The following is a 27,787-nucleotide window of genomic DNA, read 5'->3' as shown; positions in this document are numbered from 1 at the left end:
ACTCCCCTCCCTCCTCCCCCTCCCTCCCCCTCCCTCCCTCCTCCCTCCTCCCTCCCTCCTCCTCCCTCCTCCTTCCCTCCTCCTCCTCCTCTTCCCTCCTCCCCTCTCCTCCTCCTCCTCCTCCCTCCTCCTCCTCCTCCTCTTCCTCCTCCTCCTCCTCCTCTTCCTCCTCCTCCTCCTCTTCCTCCTCCCTCTCCTCTCCTCCTCTTCCTCCTCCTCTCTCTGCCCCTCTCCTCTCTCTCTCTCTCTCTCTCTCTCTCTGCCCCCTCTCTCTGTCTCTCTCTGTCTCTCTCTGTCTCTCTGTCTCTCTGCCTCTCTCTCTGCCTCTCTCTCTGTCTCTCTCTCTCTCTCTCTCTCTCTCTCTCTCTCTCTCTCTCTCTCTCTCTCTCGTTCCTTAAATTAGCATTCTGTTCTGCAGGTACAGAACTGGCAGGCACTGGGCTCATGAGACACCGTGTAAGGGCACTCATTGACAATCCAGCAGGATTGAGATTGGGACAATGTGAGTTGCATTCTTTGTAAGGTAGAAAATAAAGGAGAAATAAAATCACCTACAGACATCTTGGACAGTGGATTTGTGTTCCAGATAAGTCATATTCTTGTGACACACTGAATAGAAAGACAGCAGAAAAATGTGATATTTGAGAGTTTATATTTAACCATTTCAGTGAGTCGAGCCAAGGAGACAATTGAACCACAATGGCTAGACACTAAAGAATGACATAGTTTCAAAAACAAACAAAAAGAAACAACCTAAGTTCTTCTGGCCCAGAAACCTCTTAACAGGAGTGGAGGTTCTTACGTGTCGGTCCAGCTGTTGAGTGGAGGTTCCGTACATTAACTGAACGGCCTAAATGGCCCATCGACTTTTGTGTAATGAGCTTTCCTGTGTACTTTTGCCCACTTCTCTCTCTGCTGTTCTAATCGTTCGATCTCTAGAGACAGCTTGTACACCACCAGGGCCCTTTGCACGTCTTCTGGGCTTGAGAGGCACTGCAAGAGTTGTCTGCCTTTGTTCACTATTTCGCAGTCTTCTGGACCCTCCTAAAGGTAATTTAAAGAAAGAGCAATGTGCAATTTCATCTGGAATAACCAAAAACCCAGGATAGCTAAAACTATCCTCAACAATAAAAGGACTTCTGGGGTAATCACCATCCCTGACCTCAAGCTGTATGACAGAGCAATAGTGATAAAAACTGCATGGTATTGGTACAGAGACAGGCAGGTAGATCAATGGAATAGAATTGAAAACCCAGAAATGAACCCGTACACCTATGGTCACTTGATCTTTGACAAAGGAGTTAAAACCATCCAATGGAAAAAAAGACAGCATTTTCAACAAATGGTGCTGGCTCAACTGGAGGTCAACATGTAGAAGAATGCAGATCGATCCATTCTTAGTACCCTGTACAAAGCTTAAGTCCAACTGGATCAATGACCTTCACATAAAACCAGATACACTCAAACTAATAGAAGAGAAAGTGGGGAAGAGCCTTGAACACATGGGCACTGGAGAACATTTCCTGAATAGAACACCAATGGCTTAAGCTTTAAGACCAACAATTGACAAATGGGACCTCATAAAATTGCAAAGCTTTTGTAAGGCAAAGGACACTGTCAATAGGACAAAATGGCAATCAACAGATTGGGATAAGATCTTTATGAATCCTACATCCAATAGACGGCTAATATCCAAAATGTACAGAGAACTCAAGAAGTTAGACTCCAGATAATCAAATAATCCTATTAAAAAATGGGGTAGAGAGCTAAACAAAGAATTCTCAATGAAGGAATGTCAAATGGCTGAGAAGCACTTAGAGAAATGTCCAACATCTTTAGTCATCAGGTGACAGCAGATGCTGGCGAGGATGTGGAGAAAGAGAAACACTCCTCCATTGTTGGTGGGATTGCAAGCTGGTACAACCACTCTGGAAATCAGTTGGCAGTTCCTCAGAAAATTGGACATAGTAGTACCTGAGGACCCAGCTATACCTCTCTTGGGCATATATCCAAAAGATGCTCAAACATATAACAAGGACACATGCGCCACTATGTTTATAGCAGCCTTATTTATAATAGCCAGAGCCAGAAAGAACCCAGATGTCCTTCGACAGAAGAATGGATACAGAAAATGTGTCACATTTACACAGTGGAGTACTATTCAGCTATCAAAAACAATGACTTCATGAAAATCTTAGGCAAATGGATGGAATTGGAAAATATCATCCTGAGTGTAGTCACCCAGTCACAAAAGAATACACATGGTGTGCACTCACTGGTAAGTGGATATTAGCCCAAAAGCTCAGAATACCCAAGATGTAATTCACAGACCACAGGAAACTCAAGAAGGAAGACCAAAGCATGGATGCGCTTCAGTCCTTCTTAGAAGGTGGAACAAAATACTCAAGAGAGGAACTACAGAGACAAGGTGTGGAGCAGGGACTGAAAGGTCATCCAGAGACTGCTCAACCTAGGCATCCATCCCATATACAGACACCAAACCCAGACAGACACTATTGAGGTTGCCAGGATGTGCTTGCTGACAGGACCCTGATATAGCTGTCTCCTGAGAAGCTCTGCTAGAGTTTGACAAATACAGAGGCAGATGCTCACAGCCAACCATTGGATGGAGCACGGGATCCCCAATGGAGGATTTAGAGAATGGACTGAAGGAGCTGAAGGAGTTTGTAACTCAGAGGAAAAACAGCAATATCAACCAACCAGACCCCCACTCCCAGAGCTCCCAGGGACTAAACCACCAACCAAAGAGTACACACGGGGACCCATGGCTCCAGCCACATATGTAGCAGAAGATGGCCTTGTTGGGCATCAATGGTAGGAGAGGCCTTTGGTCCTGTGGCCAGGTTCTGCTCAGTGTAGGGAAATGCCAGGGTGGGAAGGCAGGATTGGGTGGGTGGGTGGGGGAGCACCCTCATAGAAGCAGGGGGAAGGAGGATGGTTTAAGGGGTTTCCAGAGGGGAAACTTGGAAAGGAGATAACATTTGAAATGTAAATAAATAAAATATCCAATAAAAAAAAAAACAGAACTAAGTAGGGGAAGATGCACTCTCAGAGGGATTCTTGGCAAAAGTGAGGTTGAATAATTGATGGACGGAAAGAAAATCAAGAGAGGTGTGTATTTGTGTGTGTGTATTTTCAGAGTTTGGAGCCCAGGCCACACTTGAACCCTGGACCTTCCTGTGCCCTCCTCCTTGTTGCTAGAATTATAGATATCTGCTACTACACCTGGCTCTTAAAGAGTATGAAAGTATAGCTGAAGAACCACAAAGGGATCTAGAGCACCCCTTAAGAGTAGGTGAGGGGGGGTTGGGGATTTAGCTCAGTGGTAGAGCGCTTGCCTAGGAAGCACAAGGCCCTGAGTTCGGTCCCCAGCTCCGAAAAAAAGAACCAAGGGAAAAAAAAAGAGTAGGTGAGGGGGGAGTCCGGCACATGATTCAGAAGCTAAGCAGAGGTATACAGACCACAAGCATGAAAAGCTATGGCCAGGGCACTAGGTCTAGGAAATCCTCCATTCTCAAGTTCTGGATCCAGCCATAGAGCAGAAAAACCTACTCATTCAAACTGACCAGGATGCTTCATAGTTACAAGTGTGAATCTGGAAACTGGGCATCCTTGCAGGAGTCAGGTGACCCCATCATAGACTGGGGGAGAGCCCTGGGAAACGACCACTGCAATTAAGGGTGAAATCACAGAGATTCCCTGAGTCGTTCCACTCACCATTATACAGAAGGGTATGTCAGGGTACCATGTTCTGTTCTCTAAACAAATGATGTTTGAGGAACCAACTAAGTCATATCCAGGATCACATTGAATGGTGATATTTTCCATCTCAGCATAGATCTCTTTCTCCACTGACAGTTTTCCATTTATGATGTCTGGTTTGGGACACACAGCTTTAATGAAACTCTCTGTTGCGTTTTCTTCAAAGGGGCATCAAATTGAATTAGACAATGAAAGTCGTGAGAAAGTTTGTCCATACTTGCATTCAGGTTCTACAAAGCTTACTAATTTCTATGAAAACTGTAATAGTCCTGATATCTATTGAGAAAACTACTATGTATATCTATTGGCCAAATTTTTGTTGCCTTATAAAAATTATCATTATACCTCTATGAATTAGTTTCAGTTGTTACTAACATTTTACCAACAAGGAAACTGAGAGCGATGATAAATTCCTAAATCTGTAGCTTTTAAGTGTTAGAGCCCTATGCCTTTCATATCTTTTCACAGCCTTGATCTAACGAATGACACTAGGGAGCACCTTTCATTGTCCTCCCCTCCTAACAGTCCAGAGTTCAGTAGAAAGAGTAACCTTTGGTTACTAGCACAGTGATGAAGGAACCAAGGACAGTGAGAGGCAGTCATATCTTATCTCTCATCTTCGTTTTATATCGGCTTAGCAACCAGGAGCATCATCAGCTCATAGAAACTGAAAGGGCGTGGAAACATGGTGGCCATCATAAAAGTTCAGTGCAAGTTCACGAGCTATGAACCCTTGAGACTTCTCTTCCTTGGATACTTGGAAAGAAATGAAGGTTGGTGTGGAAAGTTTACCAAAGGCACAAAGAGATTCTTAGACCCAACTTATCAAGTCTAGTTTCTAAGTACTCCAAAAAGATACCCAACAACTGACTCAGAGTGGCTATGTCTGGAAATGTGCTATCTATTCTTTCAGGGCTCAGGAGGAAAACTAAAGTTCATTTTTTTTTTTTGGTCGTTGTTTTAAAGTTTACCATTCCTATCTTAAATATTACCAGGTAGATAGACAGATAGATAATGGCTAGAATATCTATATCTATATCTAGATAGATAGATAGATAGATAGATAGATAGATAGATAGATAGATGATAGATAGATAGATGGATAGATAGATAGATAGATAGATAGATAGATAGATAGATAGATAGATAGATAACAGGTGGATGGATGGATGGATGGATTAGACAGGTCTGGCCTTGTCGGAGTAGGTGTGGCCTTGTTGGAGTAAGTGTGTCACTGTGGGTGTTGGCTTTGTACTAGCTTTCTGGAAGCCGGTATCTGCTAGCAGCCTTCAGATGAAGGTGTAGAACTCTCAGCTCCTCCCGCACCATGCCTGCCTGGATGCTGCCATTCTTCTACCTTGATGATAATGGACTGAACCTCTGAACCTGTAAGCCAGCCCCAATTAAATGTGGCCATTATAAGAGTTGTCTTGGTCATGGTGCCTGTTCACAGCAGTCAAACCCAAACTAAGACATCTTATCTATTTGATTTTTGCAGTGGTTTTTAATATTCTATAAATTAACCCTTTATCTGAAGTGTAGCTGGAGAGGCTTTTCTACTGTTCTGTTGGCTGTCTGTTTACTCTGTGGATAGCTTCCTTTGTTGAGCAGAAACTTTTTATTTCCATGTAACCCCATTTGTCAATAACGACTATTTCCTGTTTTTAGAATTCTATTAACACTTTTCTCTATATCCATATTCTGAAAAGTTTTCACCATATTTTCTACAAGTGTCTCAACATCTCTGGTATTTAACTAAGATATTGGATCCACATCGGATTGACCTTTGTACAGGATGAGAGATATGGGCCTAATTTAATTCTTCCATGGCTACATGTCCAGTTTGCCAGCAAGCACCACTTATTGGATAGGCTTTATTCTTTGATAAATGTTAAGACTTCTGTTAAAAATTAGGTGTGCCTATCTAGACAAGTTTACTTCTGGATCCCTTATGATCCCATACTCTATATGTCAGATTTTGTACCAGTGCTATGCTGTCTTTGTCATTAACAATCTATATCACAGTATGAGGTCAGGTGATGTGTCTCTGGCTATGTTTGGACTGTTAAGGATACCTTTGCTATCTGTGGGATTATATGTGTGTTTCTATATAAATTCTAGAATTTTTCAGGTTCTGTGAAGAATGTCACTGGAATTTTAATGGACAGTGCATTGAATCTACAGTCACTTTTTCACAATGTTAATTCTGTCAATCTGGGAGCATAAATATTTTTTTCAATATCTAGTGTCTTCTTAATTTCTTTATTCAATGTCTTAATGTTTTTCTTCTCCGTGGCTAGGTTTATTTTTATATATTTTAAACTTACTTTAAGTTAATTAGTTTTATTTCATGTATGTGAGTGTTTTGTCTGCATGTATGTATATGAACCATGAACGTCTGACCCCTAGGGGTCAGTAGAGGTATATTGTATCCCCTCAAACTAGAGTTATGGCAGTTTCTGGGAACCATACCCTAGTACTGTGGGAGAGTACTAGGTCTCTTAACCACTGAGCCATTGCTTCAGTCCCATATTCCTAGATATTTTATTATTTTAGGCTATTGTGAGTGGGATATTTTTTATAGTTGGTCAGAAAGTTCATTACTGGTATATAGGAAAGCTACTGATTTTGTTTCCTGTTGCTGGGCAAATGCATCAAATTATATTTGATAATGAAAGTGCAAGTCAGATGTGAGGTTTCTCAAATTCAAACAGATTTCTAACTGTATTAGAAGTCCATTGAGATGAATAATCTCTAGGTCTGGTTAATATGGGTATGGGATTTTTTTGGGGGGGATGTTCTTATTATAAATTAATAAAATTTTAAATTTGATAAAGCATTATCTCTGTCAATGCTTCTCAGTGGTTGAGGGCAAGTTCAATGCCTGTTTTTACCTAAGTTCTATTCATTAGGATACTGCACCAAATTGTACAGAAACTTCCGGTCATCTGATCAGCTCCTCCCTGCCATGGCCGTGAAGGGTGTGTGGGGGGAGGGGCAGCGCTACATATCTCTGTCAAACTCTCCCACTTCCGCTCATCCTGGGAGTCTGCAGGATGAGGTCTGTTGCACGAGGATGCCCCATCATCTTCTGAGCACTGCTGCACTAGAACGGGTTCTCTGCTCTGTGGGACAATATTGGGACTGGGATGATGAGGAGTGTTGTAGATTTCTCGGTTCAAGGCTACAGGTTTCTGTGGTACTGTTCTCTGCTTGGCGGGATCAGATAGGCTGTGTGTAGCCTTTGTCAAGCCCCTCCATCATTTCCATCACTCCCTCTTCCACGCAATAACAGAGAAGGGGGAATTTGTACATCGGCAATCTCCCACACCCTTTACGGTGTACATCTCTCATCTTCCTGTGGTTGTGAACAGGCTTGGGTTTCCCATAGCACAGACTATCTGCAGCTTCACAGATCTCCTCAAACCAGATACTTTGTATCTTTCAGGATACTTCCCTAATTGAATTCTCCACAGACACCATTTGGCAAGGCATGTGCTAGCTAGCTTCTCTGTGAGAAACCCAGTGTAGGCTGTATTCCTGTTTTCTCTTGTTTCTACGTTAGCATGTGGGTGCATGCATAAGCACGTGTGTGTATGTATGTGTGCGCATGTGTGTGCACGCGTGTGTGTGCGTTTGTGTGAGTCGTGTAAATAGAAAGGGAGTCAAGAGGGGAGGAATAGTTCTTAAGATAGGAATAAAGAGAAAATAATATATTGTGGCATGAAAGCGGAGCACAGTGGGACACTCTCAGTGGAATGAACAGAAAAGTAGGCAGCAGAGAGAGGAGAGTAGGGGAGAGGAATAAATTAGAACAAAGTATAATGGTACACGTATAAAAGTTCTATAATGAAACTCATTGGTTTGCATGTTAACCTTAACAATTAATGAAAATAGGAAAATATACCTACATCCATATGTACATACCACACCCACACCACACATCAGAATGGAGATGCTATCTCCCATGATGATGGTTAGTATCTCTGTGTAGCTATGTGACTAATAAGAACAACATACAGGGCCGGTATGGTTCATGCTACTCAGCGTTAATACCACTGAATCATTTGCATAACATTTGCATAACATTTGCATGACATTTGCATAATATACTTTGCTATGTGTATCTTCAGAATAGTGGACTAGATGTCCTGCAAGGCCAGAGGCAAAACAATCCCATCAGTGGGCAGCGAAGCCAATCTTTAAGCTACTGTTTTCATCAATTTTTTTTTTCTAGGCTTCTTCACCTTCCAGGGAGGCTTGGATGAGGGGAAATACTACCATATTCTGTGGCAATAAACTGTAGTCATGATGAAGAGCCAAAAATGTGTGGTACATACTGGTCAGGAAATATTCTATCTGGAGCCCAGGAGAATCACTGGAGTATCTCATGGGTTCTGCCCAGGTAAATTATACTGAGCAGGCAATTGTGAGACAAGAAATCCTCATCATGAATAACAGCTAGAGACATCACATCTGTCAAAAAACCCAGGCCTATGTGAGTGCTGACTGAAGGAAATATAGACTGAGCAGTAGTGGAATAATGTTAATCATATAAAGAACAACCCTCCCATCAGAGATAAGTTACTTCTTTAACTTTCCTTTATGTGATCTTTAAGACTATGGATGACTACTATTTTTTTCTCATGATTATCTCTCAACTCTCAACCCTACTTTCCCATGATGATCCAATTAAGTACTAGAGCCCAAGTTATCTTCTTAAACTTTGCCTTTATATGAACCCCAAATCAACTGCTCAATCCCAAGTTATCATCTTTAACTCTGTTTTATATTAACCCAAACTGTGGCCCACAATAGAGTCTGTCATGTTGAAGCAATGAATCATTCATAGTAAGATGTTAACATTGTTCTATGATAATATTTTCGGCGCCTTACCATTTTCAAGCATATAGGTTCTGTTTGTCACGTTGGTTTCTGATATGTTTGGGAAGGTGAGAGCAAAATGGTTTTGCAGGCTTGGGTCTGAACAAGAAAATGAAAACGCTGATGTCAGTCACTAGGACCCAAGTCTTCCTTCCCATTCAAAATAAAGTCACCCACTGTTTCATTAATTATATACGCCATTCTTTCCTCCTGGTTGTGCAAACACAAAGACTTAGGGAATAGACTTTTACTTTACTAATTAACAGATAATACATGGAGGAACATTAACAGCATGAGAGACTGAAGGGTCTTATTCAATGTGCTGTGTCTCCTGGCAAAAGCTTTTGTAAGCTGTCTTGTCAGTATACCTTTAATAACTATGATGGTACCAGAGTAACTATCTTTGCTCTTCTGTATAATACACACTGGGCAAACAATTCCAAACTCACTTCTTTTTAAAAGATAACTCTTCATAGAACTACCTAGAATCCTGTGAGATATCTGGCAAAGGACAATGACAAGTTCCCTTAGTATTCTTACCTGCCTCACATGATGGTATTGCAGGGTCCCACTTTCCATCTGCTTGACATGAACTCCTTCCATCCGTAGTCATAGGGTAAGTACCTTCACTACAAATATAGAAAACGTAGTCCCCATAGGCATAGACACATGTGCCAGTGAAATCTCTCCTTTCACTTACGATTTTGATTTTCTCCATATTTGGTGTTGGGCAACATACCCCTGGAAGATTAAAAGAGATGTGTGCATTTCAGCCTGTGGGAAAGACCCCTTTGGCCAAAGTTTTCACTCTATATTATGAAAGACATTAATAATCAAACAGGATAGAATGTTACTTTCTGAGAAGAGGAAGAATTATTCGATAGGCATAAAGCCTCAGTTGAATGAATTCTGGAAATGTTCAATGCAAAAATAATACAGAAATACAGTTAGCAATTCTAGTGATACACACTGATCAATAGAGTTTAATTAACTTTTAGTGTTGATAAACATGATTCAGAAGAAAAAAACAGAGAAAAGGCTTTATCAAGGTGGCAGAATAAGTCTTTATGTGGTCAAACATATTGTTTATTGTTTTCCTATTTCTGTGATAAGACACCATCAATTTATAAAAAAAAGAGTTTGATTGGACGTATGGTTTCATAGGGATAGAGTCTGTGGTGGCAGAATGAGGGCTTGGTGGTTGAAGCAGCAGGTGAGAGCTCATACTTTGATTTATAAGCAGGAAGCAGAGAACACATTGGGAATGGTATGAGTCTTACAGTGAGAACAGTGGCAGTAAGAATCACAAAGACGATAGTTACACAGCAGACTCGGATAGAAATGAAATGTGCAAAAAGTACATTTAAATCCAGTGGAAGCAAATTAGGGTTTTAAGTCTATGAGCCTTGAAAGAGCTAAAGGCATTAACCTGCATCACATTAAAAATACATACTGTAATTTTTATTGCATACTAAATTAAATGAATGGTAGGTGTGTGTGTGTGTGTGTGTGTGTGTGTGTGTGTGTGTGTGTGTGTGTTTAGAAAAAGAGGCGCAGGGAGAAACACATAGAAAGAAAAGTAAAGAAATTACCAATTCAAAAGAAGTCAAGGAGATAAAAACACAAAAACACAGAAAACATAATATACTAGGAGATTTTATATAATTACATGTCATAACTTCAAGCACGCTATTAGTTACTTAATTGCACATTAACATGCCTTTAAATATATCTAAAATATTGAACAGAAAACTTAAAACTAAGCTATACAACACAAAACAAACTTAAGCCGTGAGCTATATTGACCTGAGAGTGGAATTTAAGGACAAAATAACTATGGCAATAAGAGGTCATTTCATAATAATAAAAGGCTAAATACACGAGTAAAACATATCATTTCTATTAATGTCACCTTAAGATACCAAAAAGAAAAAAACTGTTTTAAAAACTAGAAGATAAACCTGCCTTCAAATAAATCTCTAGTGGAAATTGATAGATTTAAGTTCTAACATCACAATCACAGAATTAGGACTAATCAGCAAATATACGACAATAATCACAAAAATAATGCATACTTTCAAACACACACTGAATTTTTTTTTCCAGAGCCGGGAACCGAACCCAGAGCCTTGTGCTTGCTAGGCAAGCGCTCTACCGCTGAGCTAAATCCCCAACCCCATACACTGAATTTTTACAGAAATTACCCATATCTCATAGAATGAAACAGGCTCCAGGAAATTTCAAAGGTTGTACTCAATACATTCAATGGATAATTCAGAGGACACATGCAATCAATAGCCCTTTCACATTCAAGGTCACTTACTTTCGCATCCACTAGGAGATGACCAGGTCAGATTTTCCTGACAAGTCACAATCTGAACATCGTGAGCATTTGCTTGATAGCCAGGCTTGCACCGGTATTTCAATTTGGTCCCAATTTCAAATACTGCAGTATTTTCTAATGGAAACCTATTTCCGTCCCAGGAAGCATAGGAAATATCTGGTATATCAATACAACCATCTGGCCAGGAAAAAAATCATGAGGAAATATGTTATTGGGATTGGTACAGGGAGCCCTGAGAATGTCATTTAAAATGACCGTCACAGTGTTGCTTACCAAGAATAACTCGTGATGGCCTGCACATGTCTGTGTTTCAGAAGCAACTTCCTGGGTTTCCCTTTCAACATAATGACTTTATACACAAGAGTTGTTTCCAGAGTACTAAAAGTGGCCAGTGACTAAAGGGTTAATAGACTACATTTTCTGCTTTCTCAGTAACAGGATAATACACACCTAAAACTGTTTAACAGGTCTCTTAAAGCTCTGACTCTAAATGTAATTCGAGTATAATTCTCTCTTTCTATGCTGGCAAATTGTATTTTCCTAGGTCATGCTATTAAAAAAGCAAAATAAAGCAAAACCAGGACATAGGAAAACTTGTTGGCAGGATGTAAGAATTGCAAAATGAATAGAGGAGACATTTTGCTAAGTCAATGGCTAACACAGTTAAGCCTTAGCAACCTGTAGAGAGTCTGAGTTGCAAAAAATGAGATGGTAATGAAGTATGTTTGATAATTAAAAGGTTATTGTGAATTGCTTATTATACCTGATGAATATTAATTAGAAGGTCTGATTCAATCAAGATTACTACTTGGGATGTTGTCAAAATTGAGATCTCTTGAAAACTGCCTGGGCTTTGTGTCTGAGCTATATCTAAGTGCCACACAAAGGTTATTGATTTTTAAAAAGAGTTGATCTGTGCTTCATCATATTTATGAGTTTTTGTTTGTTTCCTTTGTCTTCTCCTGTGGATAGCCTTCGTTCTTACCATCAGCAGGACTTTTTTTTTTTATTAACTTGAGTATTTCTTATTTACATTTCGAGCGTTATTCCCTTTCCTGGTTTCTGGGCCAACATCCCCCTAACCCCTCCCCCTCCCCTTCTTTATGGGTGTTCCCCTCCCCATCCTCCCCCCATTGCCGCCCTCCCCCCCAACAATTACGTTCACTGGGGGTTCAGTCTTAGCAGGACCCAGGGCTTCCCCTTCCACTGGTGCTCTTACTAGGATATTCATTGCTACCTATGAGGTCAGAGTCCAGGGTCAGTCCATGTATAGTCCTTAGGTAGTGGCTTAGTCCCTGGAAGCTCTGGTTGCTTGGCATTGTTGTTCATAAGGGGTCTTGAGCCCCTTCAAACTCTTCCAGTTCTTTCTCTGATTCCTTCAACGGGGGTCTTATTCTCAGTTCAGTTGTTTGCTGCTGGCATTCGCCTCTGTATTTGATGTTTTCTGGCTGTGTCTCTCAGGAGAGATCTACATCCGGTTCCTGTTGGCCTGCACTTCATTGCTTCATCCATCTTGTGTAATTGGGTGGCTGTATAAGTATGGGCCACATGTGGGGCAGGCTCTGAATGGGTGTTCCTTCTGTGTCTGTTTTAATCTTTGCCTCTCTATTCCCTGCCAAGGGTATTCTTGTTCCCCTTTTAAAGAAGGAGTGAAGCATTCACATTTTGATCATCTGTCTTGAGTTTCATGTGTTCTATGCATCTAGGGTAATTCAAGCATTTGGGCTAATAGCCACTTATCAATGAGTGCATACCATGTGTGTTTTTCTGTGATTGGATTACCTCACTCAGGATGATATTTTCCAGATCCATCCATTTGCCTATGAATTTCATAAAGGCATTGTTTTTGATAGCTTAGTAATATTCCATTGTGTAGATGTACCACATTTTCTGTATCCATTCCTCTGTTGAAGGGCATCTGGGTTCTTTCCAGCTTCTGGCTATTATAAATAAGGCTGCGATGAACATAGTGGAGCACGTGTCTTTTTATATGTTGGGGCATCTTGTGGGTATATGCCCAAGAGAGGTATAGCTGGATCCTCAGGTAGTTCAATGTCCAATTTTCTGAGGAACCTCCAGACTGATTTCCAGAATGGGTGTACCAGTCTGCAATCCCACCAACAATGGAGGAGTGTTCCTCTTTCTCCGCATCCTCGCCAGCATCTGCTGTCACCTGAGATTTTGATCTTAGCCATTCTCACTGGTGTGAGGTGAAATCTCAGGACTTCTTATTTACAAAATTAATCCCTTTGGGATATTCATATAAACAACTGCTTACCAAAACTTCTATCTTATTTGGTCCAACCAATTAGATTAGGTCACTTTTAAGTTTAACTCCAAATACCCAGTTCCATCGTTGGTAACTTGTTTAGCACATATTGGGTCCTGGATTACTCTAGTTCTAAAATTCCACATATAAGATGTTATTTAAAATGAAGAGGACAAAAATGATGATTAATGATTAATGATTAATTGACGTGATCCAAGAATTTCTTCCTCAATGGTTTTGGTAAGTAATTTCTCTTCCTGGAGACCTCCCTGGTTCCTTAGCTTCATTCATACCCAGGCCTGGGGAAGCTCCTAGCCATGTGCGATGTGAGTTAACAGTGCCACACGCCAAACAATGTGCTATCACCAATAAGGGCACATTGTGCTAAAGCTCCAACAAGTTATACCTGTGTAGTTAAACTGTGACAGACATTCCTAAGAGTTACAGTGTTACAGATCCAAAGCCAAGATTATCAGAGGTTTTTAGCCTTGACTACTATCTTCCTCCACATGTGAAAATATTCTTGTGACTGGGGACTAATAAAATTAACCTTAGACACATCTGTAACAAGCCCAATTATATTAAAGCCCACCTTTACCTTTTTCAGTCTTCCCCAAGCCTTCCCTAACCTACCTTAAAACATAAACAATAAAATATATATATAAACAATAGAATCTTCACAGTGTCTGTTCTGTTGTCTATTCTTCTGCTTACCTCACCTGGTCCCATCAACTTCAGTTCAAAAATGAATTTCAAAACTCTTCATAGACCTCTAGACTTGGTGTCCTTATGCCTGCCGTGCCCTCTTTAGTTTGCCTGCTCACTCATTCGCCCAGGCAACTGGTTGACATCCTGAACAAACATAATGGGCTATGCCTTCCTTATTATTAATTCTGGATGTCAGACGCTGCCTCAGAGCCCACCATCTAACTTCTGAACTCTCTCTCTCTCTCTCTCTCTCTCTCTCTCTCTCTCTCTCTCCATCCATCCATCACATTCATCCACCCACCCATCCATCCACCCATCCACCCACCCATCTACCTATCCATCCATCCACCCATCATCCATCCATCCATCCATCCATCCATCCACCCACACCCACCCACCCACCCACCCACCCACCCATATCTATCTATCTATCTATCTATCTATCTATCTATCTATCTATCTATCTATCTATCTATCTATCGGTCCTGTGTTTCTAGTCAGCTTGACTTAAGTCAATATCCATTTTTCTTTATGTCTCCTCCTCTGATTTTTTTAACCTATAAATTCATTCTTCTATCTTTTTTAAAAAAGAAAAAACTAAACAAAAAGACTGGGATTGTCATATTAAGGCCTGCTCCTGTAAAATGCTGGTCACTTTAAAAAGCCTGATCCCACAACCTGAGAAATCAGCCCTGCCCTTCATCCACGGCAGCTCTCTCCTCAGGTTGAAGAGTTAAGAGACACTGCTGTGCTCTGATTTTCTAACTCCTAATTTTTGGTGCTAAGCAGTCTCTGGCTCCTCCATGCCCCTTGTCATATAGACTAAATTACATTGTCTAAGACTTCCTATCAGATCCTAGAATTTACAAAAATGTGTTTATCTATCATTGATCTATCTACTTATCAATTATCTATCATCTGTTTATATATCACCTATCTATCATGTCTGTCAATCAATCATTTACCATCTATGTGTCTATCAATCAAACTATCTAATTATCTATCTATATCTTATCCATCTCTTATTTCTTCCTTTTCTTTAAGGTCCTATTACACTGTTTTAATTGATTATGCTGTCCCATTCTAATGTTGTCTCCCCTAAAGGTCTTTTCTCTTAATAAGGCTGGTTTCTGAAGTACAATCAGGTGTCAATTCCACAGGTCAACAGACCCCCTAGTTCCATACCAGTTAAACGTCTGAGAAAGTAATCCTACAGAATTCAAAGCAGGTAACAGAGGTTTCCCACTTTGATGGAAGCTTACTACCAGGTGTAACCACTAACATGATTTATACCCTTCTGTTTCCATAAAAAAAAGTCATGAAGCTGTAGCCTTATTGGAAGATTGAATTAGGAAACCTCAATCTCCTTTATCAGGCCATGGTTACGCACAGTCAACTGCAGAATGAATCATCTTCTGTTTTCCTTTAGGATGAGAACTGTTTCTTTCATTAATACCTTCCATCATATGGATTCTGGGGATCAACTTCCAGTAATCATGCTCAGGGGTAAGTACACTGAGCATGCTGGATCATTATGTTTTAAGATTTTTATAGCAAATATATAATCCATAATACCAACAGAATCTTGGCATGAAATAGTTCAAATAATAATAAGAGATTATTGATAAAAATTTCTTCCTTCTAGCAAAAATGTTGGTAGCAAATAAAATAGAAATTTAACTTTTGTGATTATGGCATTAAAGTGGGTTGGAGGAGACAGTGAGATTGTTCAGCAGGTAAAGGTACTTGCTAGTAACCTTGAAAAACTGAATTCCATCTCCTAGACCCACATAGCAAAGATGCTGGCCAGGATGTGGAGAAAGAGGAACACTCCTCCATTGTTGGTGGGATTGCAAGCTGGTACAACCACTCTGGAAATCAGTCTGGAGGTTCCTCAGAAAATTGGACATAGTACTACCTGAGGACCCAGCTATACCTCTCCTGGGCATATACCCAAAAGGTGCTCCAACATATAACAAGGATACATGCTCCACTATGTTCATAGCAGCCTTATTTATAATAGCCAGAAGCTGGAAAGAACCCAGATGTCCTTCAACAGAGGAATGGATACAGAAAATGGGGTACATTTACGCAATGGAGTACTACTCAGCTATTAAAAAAACAATGACTTCATGAAATTCTCAGGCAAATGGATGGAACTAGAAAATTTCATTCTGAGTGACATTGCCCAATCACAAAAGAACACACATGGTATACACTCACTGATAAGTGGATGTTAGCCCAAAAGCTTGAATTACCCAAGATACAATCCACAGACCACATGAAGCTCAAGAAATTGGAAGACCAAAGAATGGATGCTTCAGTCCTTCTTACAAGGGAGAACAAAATATTCATAGGAGGAAATAAAGAGACAAAGTTTGGAGCAGAGATTGAAAGAAAGGGCATTCAGAGACAGTCCCACCTGGGGATTCATCCCACATACTATCACCAAACACAGACAGCAGTGTGGATGCCAAGAAGGGCATGCTGACAGGAGCCTGATATAGCTGTCTCCTGAGAGGCTCTGCCAGAGCCTGAGAAATACAGAGTCAGATGCTCTCAACCAACCATTCGACTGAAAATGGGTCCCCAATGGAGGAGTTAGAGAAAGGACTGAAGGTGTTTTCAAACCCACAGGAAGAACAACAATATCAACCAACCAGACCCCCAGAGCTCCCAGGGACTAAAACACCAACCAAAGAGTACACAAGGACAGATCCATGGCTCCAGCCGTATATGTAGCAGAGGATGGGTCTTATCAGGCCTCAATGGGAGGAGAGGCCCTTGGCCCTGTGAAGGCTCAATTCCCTGTGTACGGGAATGGCAGGGCAGGGAGATGGGAGGGAATGGGTGGGTGGAGGAACACTCTCATAGAGGCAGTGGAAGGGGGATAGGGGGATTCCAAAGGGGAAATCAGGAAACAGGATAACATTTGAAATGTAAGTAAAGAAAATATTCAATAAAAAAAAATTACAAAAAGAAAACAAGTTCCAGGAAGTTGTTCTGTGACCTCCACTTGTGCACAGAGTTGTGTATGTGTGTGTGTGTGTGTGTGTGTGTGTGTGACATGCACATACAAAATAAAAACGTGAAGTTTAAAGTGGCCTTGTACCCATAAACGTATCCCGCCCACACTCTGGATAACCTCAGATATAAACACTGTAACTCCTTCATCGCCCCTACTCACTGGGTTCACAGGTGGGGACCGAAGGAAACCACTCGCCGTTAGCCTCACAGTGGATCACGCTGTTGCCTCTGAGAGCAAAGCCCTTATTGCATCTGATCTCAAGAGCGTCTTTGTAAGTGTGGAAATGTCGAAATCCAGGGACCAACTCTCCCTTTGGAATCTGTGGCTGATGACAGACGATTTCTAAAGAAACACAGGAAAGACATCTAGGTAGTAAGAGAGGAACAGCAGTGGAGAGGTTGTGACGGGGGTTGTGACAGTTCCAGGAGCCATGGCTGACCCAGTTCTCACCTTAAAAGAAATTAAAGACAGTTACTTTCTGGAACTCAGTGCGAGGGCATGTGCCCTGGGAACACAGATTCAGGTTTCCCCCAGAACCATGCTCCAAGGTGGAAGTGGTTATAGATTTTATTAGTGACAGAACAAAGAAAATCATAAATTAAAGTGTTTACCAAATGTATTGGTGGAGACCCCTGGTAGGTGGGTTACAGGGGGGAAAGCCCTGCTATAGCCTTTAGATTCTTAAATTTTGACTCGATGACAGCTATTACTTTACTAAAAATATTAAGACCAAAAGTCACAAGGATGCTAGGTCAGACACGGGGGTGGACAGTATATGATTTTCACAGGACTAAAGATAGCCCAAGACAATGTGACGCTGGCCTATAACATCTTAATTCAGTTCATAAAACGAGTTTATGTCAGGTATACATTTAAAGGAAATGCAAGGAAAACATTTTAAAATGGCACCTCAAAAACCTGAGACCTCATCATGCTAGTCATTGTGATAAAGTTGGCTTCTCAATTAAAACAAAACAAAACAAAACAAAACCCAAGCCTAGCAACATCTAAGTCTCGAAGCCAAAACTCTACCCATCTGAATCCTTCCAATATTCCGGTCTAATTTCCAGGTTGATTTCGTTTGTAAATCATCAGCCTATCGTGGTAACATGGTGGTTATGAAATGAGAGCATCAGTGACCTGCCCCTCACAGGACAGAACAAACACGATCCTACGTTCTAGTCCCCACACAACTAGATCTCACCATTCCTGCTGACTATTCCTCCTTACTCCTCTTCCAACTATTGCAGGGATACAACTGAAGCCCTTTCACTTTGGATGAGGGTGACAGATGTCCCACTTCGAACTGTCCCTTCAATGTCACCACTTCACTTTCTCAGTGTGATATAGAGAGATGTTTCACTACTGCCCTAATATGATACTAACTTTGAGCTTTGCACCCCATGGTCGCCATGACAACTAGAGCAAACAATACAGTGGGGATAGCGATAGAGCTACTGACATGCTCAAGTAGCGGGTCATGAGACTGTCATTGGAGATGCCAGCTATTGCTCCTGAGTTTCCTCTTCCACTGCATGTGGCCTTGGAAAAATATAAGAGTGTATAGGAAGTGAAAGATTCATTGAAAACTGTATTGCATGATTCGGCTTCCATGAGGAATTGAAAATGGTACCGCATGACTCAGCTTCCATGAGGTCGCCATGCAGAATGCTGTTGGGAGCAGCTTCAAGATGGTGGAAACAGCCTTCATGTTAAAAAGCAATTGTATTTTAGCCTATGTTAGATCAAAAGCAATAGCCATACCTAGGCCTGTACCTGCAGTTCTGCTTGAACTCAATAGATAGAATAAACCTGGTTGTCAGGTCACTTGGCCCTGGTGGTCAGGTCACTAAGCAACCCACCCTACTGTTACCCCACTGGTAGATTTACCCAGCCAATATCCTGGTTATGGAGCCAGGCCCATTCTTTTGTGGTTACCTAACTCCTCCCTACATTTTGCTTCTACCAGTATATCTTCTGCCCAGAAAAATTAAAAAGTTGTCAGTTTGATCAGACTTCTTGACTTGCTGTCCATTCTTTGCATCTCTTGTCCCCCATTCGCTCCTAGGTGGACCTCAGACCCTGGTCGACTGCCTTGTGGGTCAGGGCAGAATGGGGAGGAACTTATGGAGTCACTAGGGCTGTATAAATAACTCCTTATCAGTGTTCAGAAACTAAACACTCTGTAGCATGCCTGATAACCTCATTGGTCTCACCAAGGTATACGCTGGTGAGTTCACATTTTGCTTTGTCAGTTGATGCCCATCTGGGGTGAACAGACATGGGTTTGTACAGTTCTGCTACACACTAGGCCCTTACTCACAGGACTCTTGCCAACACCAATAATACTTCCAGCCTCAGTTTCTGTTTGTTCTCCTGTTGCAGTCTTCTGTTGTTTTCGATTGTGGACGATTTTGCCAGAGAGGCATGAGGATCATCTAAACAAAGCTGCCTACCATACAAATGTAAACTTTTGTGAGAAGTTTCCTGGGGTAACAATGCAGTGAGGAAGATCTTACAGAAAGCTTTTCCTACAAAACAACAAGATTGTAATGTGGATTATTGTCACCTAGTCTGTACCCTTCCAAAGACTATAGTGTGACGCCTGAACAAATGAATTACTTCATTATTGCAACCATTAGTTGTATTTAACTACTGTCACTCCTCCAGTGGCATGCACCTTATTCCTATGAATAAATGAGAACAGTTTAAAGAAGAACTTACTTTCACAGGCAGGAGGGTGTGGACTCCAAACACCTACTGTTTTGTTCACCAGAGTGCAGACAATGGAGGCATTGCCAAAGAGTGTATAGCTGGGATCACAACTGTAGATGACCATGGAGCCGTATGTGTACAGGTCTTCCTCTCTACCACTGTGCTTCCCATTGTTGATGACTGGAGGGGGCTCACATGTGGCAACTTTGATGAGTAAGGGAAGAGAAAGGAGTAAGGGTATCATTGTGAATCTAAAATTCTGTCTAATGGTGGGTCCGGGAAGCAAGAGAGATTTAAATGGTGTGTAATACAGACTAAGTGTCATATTATCATGTCAGAAGGAATCTTTACTTACTTACACATTCTGGGAGAGAATCACTCCAGTTAACTCCTTTACCTTGGACCTCACACCGGCTAGTTGCTGAGCCAATCAGAAGATAGCTGAAAGACAGGTCAAGAGTTTGTCTGAGATCTTACTGCGGTTTACTCTAATAGCAATTAGATACAAATTCTGAATGAATATTATTCATTCTGAATAATAATTCTGAATGAATATAATTTTACTCATCATTTTAAAATACAACAAGGGATTGTTCTAGTGATTACTAATTACCATTAGAGTCAGCTTGAAGTTGAATTTCACCGTATCAAGCTGGAGATCATTTTCTCATCCTAAAACTTCTTCCCTCCATTTATAACAGTTTATTAAGTTTTATAAGTGTTGTATAATGCAAACAACAAAAACAACACATATAATTCTGAAGCTATAATTATTTCTAAACTAAATGCAACTTACTAGAAACTCAGAAACAATGTAACTCTTTTTCTCTAAACAAATACTTGAAAAATCTCCCACACATTAGAACTTACTTGGTCCTCAAAGCATAGTTTGATGTGTATGTGCACATAGTTCTCATTCCTTTGTGGTTTCATTACACTGCAGTGAAAGGCAGGAGCAAAATCACTAAGAAGCCATGCACAAGAGGTTCAAAACACCCCTAATCTATCTTGTGGCTTGTTTTGTTCTTTCTTCCTTTTTCTCCCTTCCTTCCTACTTTTCTTCCTTCCTTTGTTGCTTCCTTCCTTCTTTTCCTCATTATTTATTTATTGTTGTGCTGAAAGTGAAAATCAGGGCCTACCACATGCAAAAGTAGTGAGGCATCAGGGAGCCACTTGACAACCCCATGATAATCATCCTTTTCTGAAGCAAGCATAAAGATAATTGTAGCTAATTAGGAAATTCTTTCTTTACTACCATGACTGTGAGAGCCCAAAATTCAGCCAACCCATTCAACCACTTTCACAAATACATTCCAGAATTAACCTAGAAGCCCTTCTCCAAGTGAATCATTCACAGTATGGTCTGGGCTATGGATAGAGACCTTTGTCCTCTTCCCTCTGCCACCTTGACAGAAACAGTGTTCATGATTTTCTTGTGTGAGTTGAGCCATCAGAAGGAGTTGCAGACCATCAAGTGCGTCCTCAGTCTATTGCCAATCGGAAAGGCATACATGTTCATGAGGTTGCCTGAGGAGCCTTCTACCTTCATGCAGGATCACTTGTACTCAGATGCACCTGTAGTTGTCCATGGGAACAGTAGTGACTGGCCTGCTGCTCAATCTGAATGCTAGGCTGCACCCAGACTCTTAATAGTTTGCTTATTATATAAATGTGTTTAATAAAAAGTTTCAAACAAGTATATAACAAATGGATGGTTCACTGGAATTTAAGGATTTTGCTTGTAGTACATGATCAAGGTATATCACTAATGTAAACGGGTTTTTTATTTGATTTAAATTTTCTGGTTTTAAAGCTTGGCATACCATTATAAACCATTTACTTTATACTTGTTAGCATAATATGTTTTCTCTTGACAAGCTCTACACATTCTACAACACTGAAATGTCCATTTACCCTGAATATCAGTGAAAAGTTTATGAATAAAATTTTATCCATCAGAATGGAGAAATGCTTTGAAAGAAAAGTGTACTATAACCAAATAAGCTTACTTTGAGAATAAAAAGGTTTAAATGTAGGACAGACAATTCTATAATAGATTATTATAAATTGAACATGCATGCCTACCCCTCATAGTCACAAGACACAGTAAATTATTTGTATATCTGCATAAGGAAATAATCATGATTCATGAGGATGAAGCCTTAAACCAAGAAGAATAAAGTCTATATGAAAAGAAGCTGGGCCAATAAACATGAGAAAAATATCCAACAACATAAACAATCAGATAAATACAAATTAAAACTACATTGAGACTTCTGCTCCAAGGGACCAGTATGGAGCCCTCAGGACACAGGAACCCAGGAACAGTCTGGGCAGGATCCTTCTAGTTTCTGCCTATGCCAGGAGCTGACCCTGTGACAGAGCTCTCTGTACCCAGATCCTGCTGGAAGAAAGCCAGTCTTGAGGAGTGCTAACACACAGGCTTACAGAAGGGTCAAGCCACTGTCAGAGACAGTGAGACCAGCTAACAACAGAGAAAACCTGATGGCGAGAGGCAAGCACAGAAACATAAGCAACAGAAACCAAGACTACTTGGCATCATCAGAACCCAGTTCTCTCACCAATGAAAATACTAAATAGCCAAACACACCATAAAAGAAAGATTTGGATTTAAAATCACATCTCATGATGATGCTAGAAGACTTTAGGAAGGACATAATTAACTCCCTTAAAGAAACAGAGGACAACACAGGTAAATAAGTAGAAGCCCTTAAAGAGGAAACACAAAAAATCTCTTAAAGAATTACAGGAAAACACAACCAAACAGTTGAAAGAATTGAATGAAACCATTCATGACCTAAAAATGGAAATAGAAACAATAAAGAAATCACAAAGAGAGACAACCCTGAAGATATAAAACCTAGAGAAGAAGATCAGGAGTCACAGATACAAGCATCACCAACAGAAAACAAAAAATACAAGAGAGAATCTCAGGGGCAAAAGATGCCATAGAAAACATTGACACAACAAGCAAAGAAAACATAAAACACAAAACGCTCCTAACCCAAAATATCCAGAAAATCTAGGACACAATGAGAAGATCAAACTTAAGAATAATAGGTATAGAAGAGAATGAAGGTTCCCAACTTAAAGGTCCAGTAAATATATTCAACAAAATTATAAAAGAAAGCTTCCCTAATCTAAAGAAAAAGATGCCCATATGTATACAAGAAGCTTACATACAGAACTCCAAATATATTGGACCAGAAAAAATTCCACCTGTCACATAATAGTCAAAACACCAAATGCACAAAACAAAGAAATAATATTAAAAGGAGTAAGGAAAAAAGGTCAAATAACATATAAAGGCAGACCTATCAGAATTACACCAGACTTCTCACCAGAGATTATGAAAGCCAGAAGATCCTGGGCAGATGTCATACAGACCCTAAGAGAACACAAATGCCAGACTAGGTTACTATATCCAGCAAAACCATAGATGTAGAAACCAAGATATTACATGAAAAACCAAATTTACACAATATCTTTCCACAAATCCAGGCCTACAAAGGAAAATAGATGGAAAACTCCAACAAAAGGAGGGAAACTATGCCCTAGAAAAAGCAAGAAAGTAATAATCTTGCAACAAACAGAATTCCACCTCTAACAACAAAAATAACGGGAAGCAACAATCACTATTCCTTAGTATTTCTCAACATCAATGGACTCAATTCCCCAATAAAAAGACACAGATTAACAGACTGGATATGCAAACAGGACCCAGCATTTTGCTGCATACAGGAAACACACCTCAGAGACAAAGAAGGACACTACCTCAGAGTAAAAGGCTGGAAACAATTTTTTTTTTCAGCAAATGCTCCCAGGAAACATGCTGGTAGCCATTCTAATATCGAATAAAATTGATTTTCAACCATAAGTTATCAGAAAAGATAAGGAAGGATACTTTGTATTCATCAAAAGAAAAATCTAGCAAGATGAACTCTCCATCCTGAATATCTATGCTCCAAATGCAATGGCACCTACATTCATAAAAGAAACCTTACTGAAGTTCAAAGCACACATTGCACCTCACACAATAATCGTGGGAGACTTCAACACCCCATTTTCAGCAATAGACAGATCATGGAAACAGAAACTAAACAGAGACATGGAGAAGCTAACAGAAATTATGAACCTAATGGATTTGACAGATATCTATAGAACATTTCATCCTAAAACAAAAGAATATAATGTCTTCTCAGCACCTCAGTGTACCTTCTCCAAAACTGATCATACAATCGGTCACAAAGCAGGCCTCAGCAGATACAAGAAGATTGAAATAATACCATGCATCCTATCAGATCACCAAGGACTAAGGCTTCAATAACAACAAAAATGAAAGAAAGCCCACATTCACATGGAAGTTGAACAATGCTCTTCTCAATGATAACTTGGTCAAGGAAGAAATATGAAAATATAAAATAAAATAAAAAGCAAGGAACTTAGTGTATGAATATTTAAACAGACTAGAATTATGGAATAAAATTCCTCAAAGTAGACCCAAATATATTTGAAAGTTAAGGTGTTATTTTAAAAGACTTTTTCTTACAATATTAGAATAAATATTGACTTTTTTAAAATAACTTGAATATTTCTTATTTACATTTCGAATGTTATTCCCTTTCCCGGTTTCCGGGCAAACATCCCCCTAACCCCTCCTCCTCTAAATGGGTGTTCCCCTCTTCATCCTCCCCCCATTACCGCCCTCCCCCCAACAATTACGTTCACTCGGGGTTCAGTCTTGGCAGGACCAAGGGCTTCCCCTTCCACTGGGCCATTCATTGCTACCTATGAGGTTGGAGCCCAGGATCAGTCCATGTATAGTCTTTGGGTAGTGGCTTAGTCCCTGGAAGCTCTGGTTGGTTGGCATTGTTGTTCATAAGGGGTCTCGAACCCCTTCAAGCTCTTTCAGTCCTTTCTCTGATTCCTTCAATGGGGGTCCCGTTCTCAGTTCAGTGGTTTGCTGCTGGCATTCGCCTATGTATTTGCTGTATTCTGGCTGTGTCTCTCAGGAGAGATCTACATCCGGTTCCTGTCAGCCTGCACTTCATTGCTTCATCCATCTTGTCTAATTGGGTGGCTGTATATGTATGGGCCACATGTGGGGCAGGCTCTGAATGAGTGTTCCTTCTGCCTCTGTTTTAAACTTTGCCTCCCTATTCCCTGCCAAGGGTATTCTTGTTCCCCTTCTAAAGAAGGAGTGAAACATTCACATTTTGATCATCAGTCTTGAGTCTCATGTGTTCTGTGCATCTAGGGCAATTCAAGCATGTGGGCTAATAGCCACTTATCAATGAGTGCATACCATGTGTGTTTTTCTGTGATTGGGTTACCTCACTCAGGATGATATTTTCCAGATCCATCCATTTGCCTATGAATTTCATAAAGGCATTGTTTTTGATAGCTAAGTAATATTCCATTGTGTAGATGTACCACATTTTCTGTATCCATTCCTCTGTTGAAGGGCATCTGGGTTCTTTCCAGCTTCTGGCTATTATAAATAAGACTGCTATGAACATTGTGGAGCACGTGTCTTTTTTATATGTTGGGGCATCTTTTGGGTATATGCCCAAGAGAGGTATAGCTGGGTCCTCAGGTAGTTCAATGTCCAATTTTCTGAGGAACCTCCAGACTGATTTCCAGAATGGGTGTACCAGTCTGCAATCCCACCAACAATGGAGGAGTGTTCCTCTTTCTCCACATCCTCACCAGCATTTGCTGACACCTGAGTTTTTGATATTAGCCATTCTCATTGGTGTGAGGTGAAATCTCAGGGTTGTTTTGATTTGCATTTCCCTTATGACTAAAGATGTTGAACATTCCTTTAGGTGTTTCTCAGTCATTCAACATTCCTCAGCTGTGAATTCTTTGTTTAGCTCTGAACTCCATTTTTTAATAGGGTTATTTGACTCCCTGAGGTCTAACTTCTTGAGTTCTTTGCATATTTTGGATATAAGCCCTCTATCTGTTGTAGTATTAGTAAAGATCTTTTCCCTATCTGTTGGTTGCCGTTTTGTCCTAACCACAGTGTCCTTTGCTTTACAAGCTTTGCAGTTTTATGAGATCCCATTTGTCGATTCTTGATCTTAGAGCATAAGCCATTGGTGTTTTGTTCAGGAAATTTTCTCCAGTGCCCATGTGTTCAAGATGCTTCCCCACTTTTTCTTCTATTAGTTTGAGTGTATCTGGTTTGATTTGGAGGTCCTTGATCCACTTGGACTTAAGCTTTGTACAGGGTGATAAGCATGGATCGATCTGCATTCTTCTACATGTTGACCTCCAGTTGAACCAGCACCATTTGCTGAAAATGCTATCTTTTTTCCATTGGAGGGTTTTGGCTCCTTTGTCAAAAATAAAGTGACCATAGGTGTGTGGGTTCATTTCTGGGTCTTCAATTGGTCTATCTGTCTGTCTCTGTACCAATACCATGCAGTTTTCATCACTATTGCTCTGTAATACTGCTTGAGTTCAGGGATAGTGATTCCCCCTAAAGTCCTTTTATTGTTGAGGATAGTTTTAGCTATCCTGGGTTTTTTGTTATTCCAGATGAATTTGCAAATTGTTCTGTCTAACTCTTTGAAGAATTGGATTGTCATTTTGATAGGGGATTGCACTGAATCTGTAGATTGCTTTTGGTAAAATGGCCATTTTTACTATATTAATCCTGCCAATCCATGAGCATGAGAGATCTTTCCATCTTCTGAGGTCTTCTTCAATTTCTTTCTTCAGAGGCTTGAAGTTCTTATTGTAGAGATCTTTTACTTGCTTGGTTAAAGTCATTCCGGGTTACTTTATATTATTTGGGACTATTATGAAGGGTGTCGTTTCCCTAATTTCTTTCTCAGCTTGTTTCTCTTTTGTGTAGAGGAAGGCTACTGATTTATTTGAGTTAATTTTATACCAGCCACTTTGCTGAAGTTATTTATCAGCTTTAGTAGTTCTCTGGTGGAACTTTTGGGATCACTTAAATATACTATCATATCATCTGCAAATAGTGATATTTTGACTTCTTCTTTTCCAATCTGTATCCCCTTGATCTCCTTTTGTTGTCTGATTGCTCTGGCTAGAACTTCAAGAACTATATTGAATAAGTAGGGAGAGAGTGGGCAGCCTTGTCTAGTTCCTGATTTTAGAGGGATTGCTTCAAGTTTTTCTCCATTTAGTTTAATGTTAGCAACTGGTTTGCTATATATGGCTTTTACTATGTTTAGGTATGTGTCTTGAATTCCTATTCTTTCCAGGACTTTTATCATGAAGGGGTGTTGGATTTTGTCAAATGCTTTCTCAGCATCTAATGAAATGATCATGTGGTTTTGTTCTTTCAGTTTGTTTATATAATGGATCACGTTGATGGTTTTCCGTATATTAAACCATCCCTGCATGCCTGGGATGAAGCCTACTTGATCATGGTGGATGATTGTTTTGATGTGTTCTTGGATTCAGTTTGCCAGAATTTTATTGAATATTTTTGCGTCGATATTCATAAGGGAAATTGGTCTGAAGTTCTCTTTCTTTGTTGGGTCTTTGTGTGGTTTAGGTATAAGAGTAATTGTGGCTTCATAGAAGGAATTCGGTAGTGTTCCATCTGTTTCAATTTTGTGGAATAGTTTGGATAGTATTGGTATGAGGTCTTCTATGAAGGTCTGATAGAATTCTGCACTAAACCTGTCTGGACCTGGGCTCTTTTTGGTTGAGAGATCTTTAATGACTGCTTCTATTTCGTTAGGAGTTATGGGGTTGTTTAACTGGTTTATCTGTTCCTGATTTAACTTCGGTACCTGGTATCTCTCTAGGAAATTGTCCATTTCCTGCAGATTTTCAAGTTTTGTTGAATATAGGCTTTTATAGTAAGATCTGATGATTTTTTGAATTTCCTCTGAATCTGTCTCCTTTTCATTTCTGATTTTGTTAATTTGGACACACTCTCTGTGTCCTCTCGTTAGTCTGGCTAAGGGTTTATCTATCTTGTTGATTTTCTCAAAGAACCAACTTTTGGTTCTGTTGATTCTTTCTATGGTCCTTTTTGTTTCTACTT

The 27,787-nt window shown here is 40.2% G+C and overlaps 1 protein-coding gene across 3 annotated transcripts in view; it reads right to left on the bottom strand.

Moving 5' to 3' along the window:
* Window positions 1-635: 635 nt before the first annotated feature.
* Window positions 636-27,787, bottom strand: part of LOC116911384 (zona pellucida sperm-binding protein 3 receptor) — a 51,789-nt gene continuing 24,637 nt past the window's right edge. For 2 of the 3 annotated variants that reach the window (XM_032915336.1, XM_032915337.1), the window contains exons 5-11: window positions 20,087-20,172; window positions 17,176-17,358; window positions 10,991-11,188; window positions 9,208-9,408; window positions 8,680-8,766; window positions 3,739-3,941; window positions 636-1,044 (exon numbers count right to left, since the gene is read on the bottom strand). In XM_032915336.1, the coding sequence (XP_032771227.1) occupies window positions 838-1,044; window positions 3,739-3,941; window positions 8,680-8,766; window positions 9,208-9,408; window positions 10,991-11,188; window positions 17,176-17,358; window positions 20,087-20,172 (1,165 nt within the window). In that variant the 3' untranslated portion in view covers window positions 636-837. Of the gene's footprint in view, window positions 1,045-3,738; window positions 3,942-8,679; window positions 8,767-9,207; window positions 9,409-10,990; window positions 11,189-17,175; window positions 17,359-19,740; window positions 19,936-20,086; window positions 20,173-27,787 lie in introns of all 3 variants that reach the window. The other variant, XM_032915335.1, reaches the window with a different exon arrangement.

The sequence above is a fragment of the Rattus rattus genome, chromosome 10 (assembly GCF_011064425.1).
Source record: "Rattus rattus isolate New Zealand chromosome 10, Rrattus_CSIRO_v1, whole genome shotgun sequence".
NCBI classification, from domain to species: domain Eukaryota; kingdom Metazoa; phylum Chordata; class Mammalia; order Rodentia; family Muridae; genus Rattus; species Rattus rattus.
The sequence above is the reverse complement of the archived record's forward strand: the minus strand, read 5'-3'. Positions and strand labels throughout refer to the sequence as shown.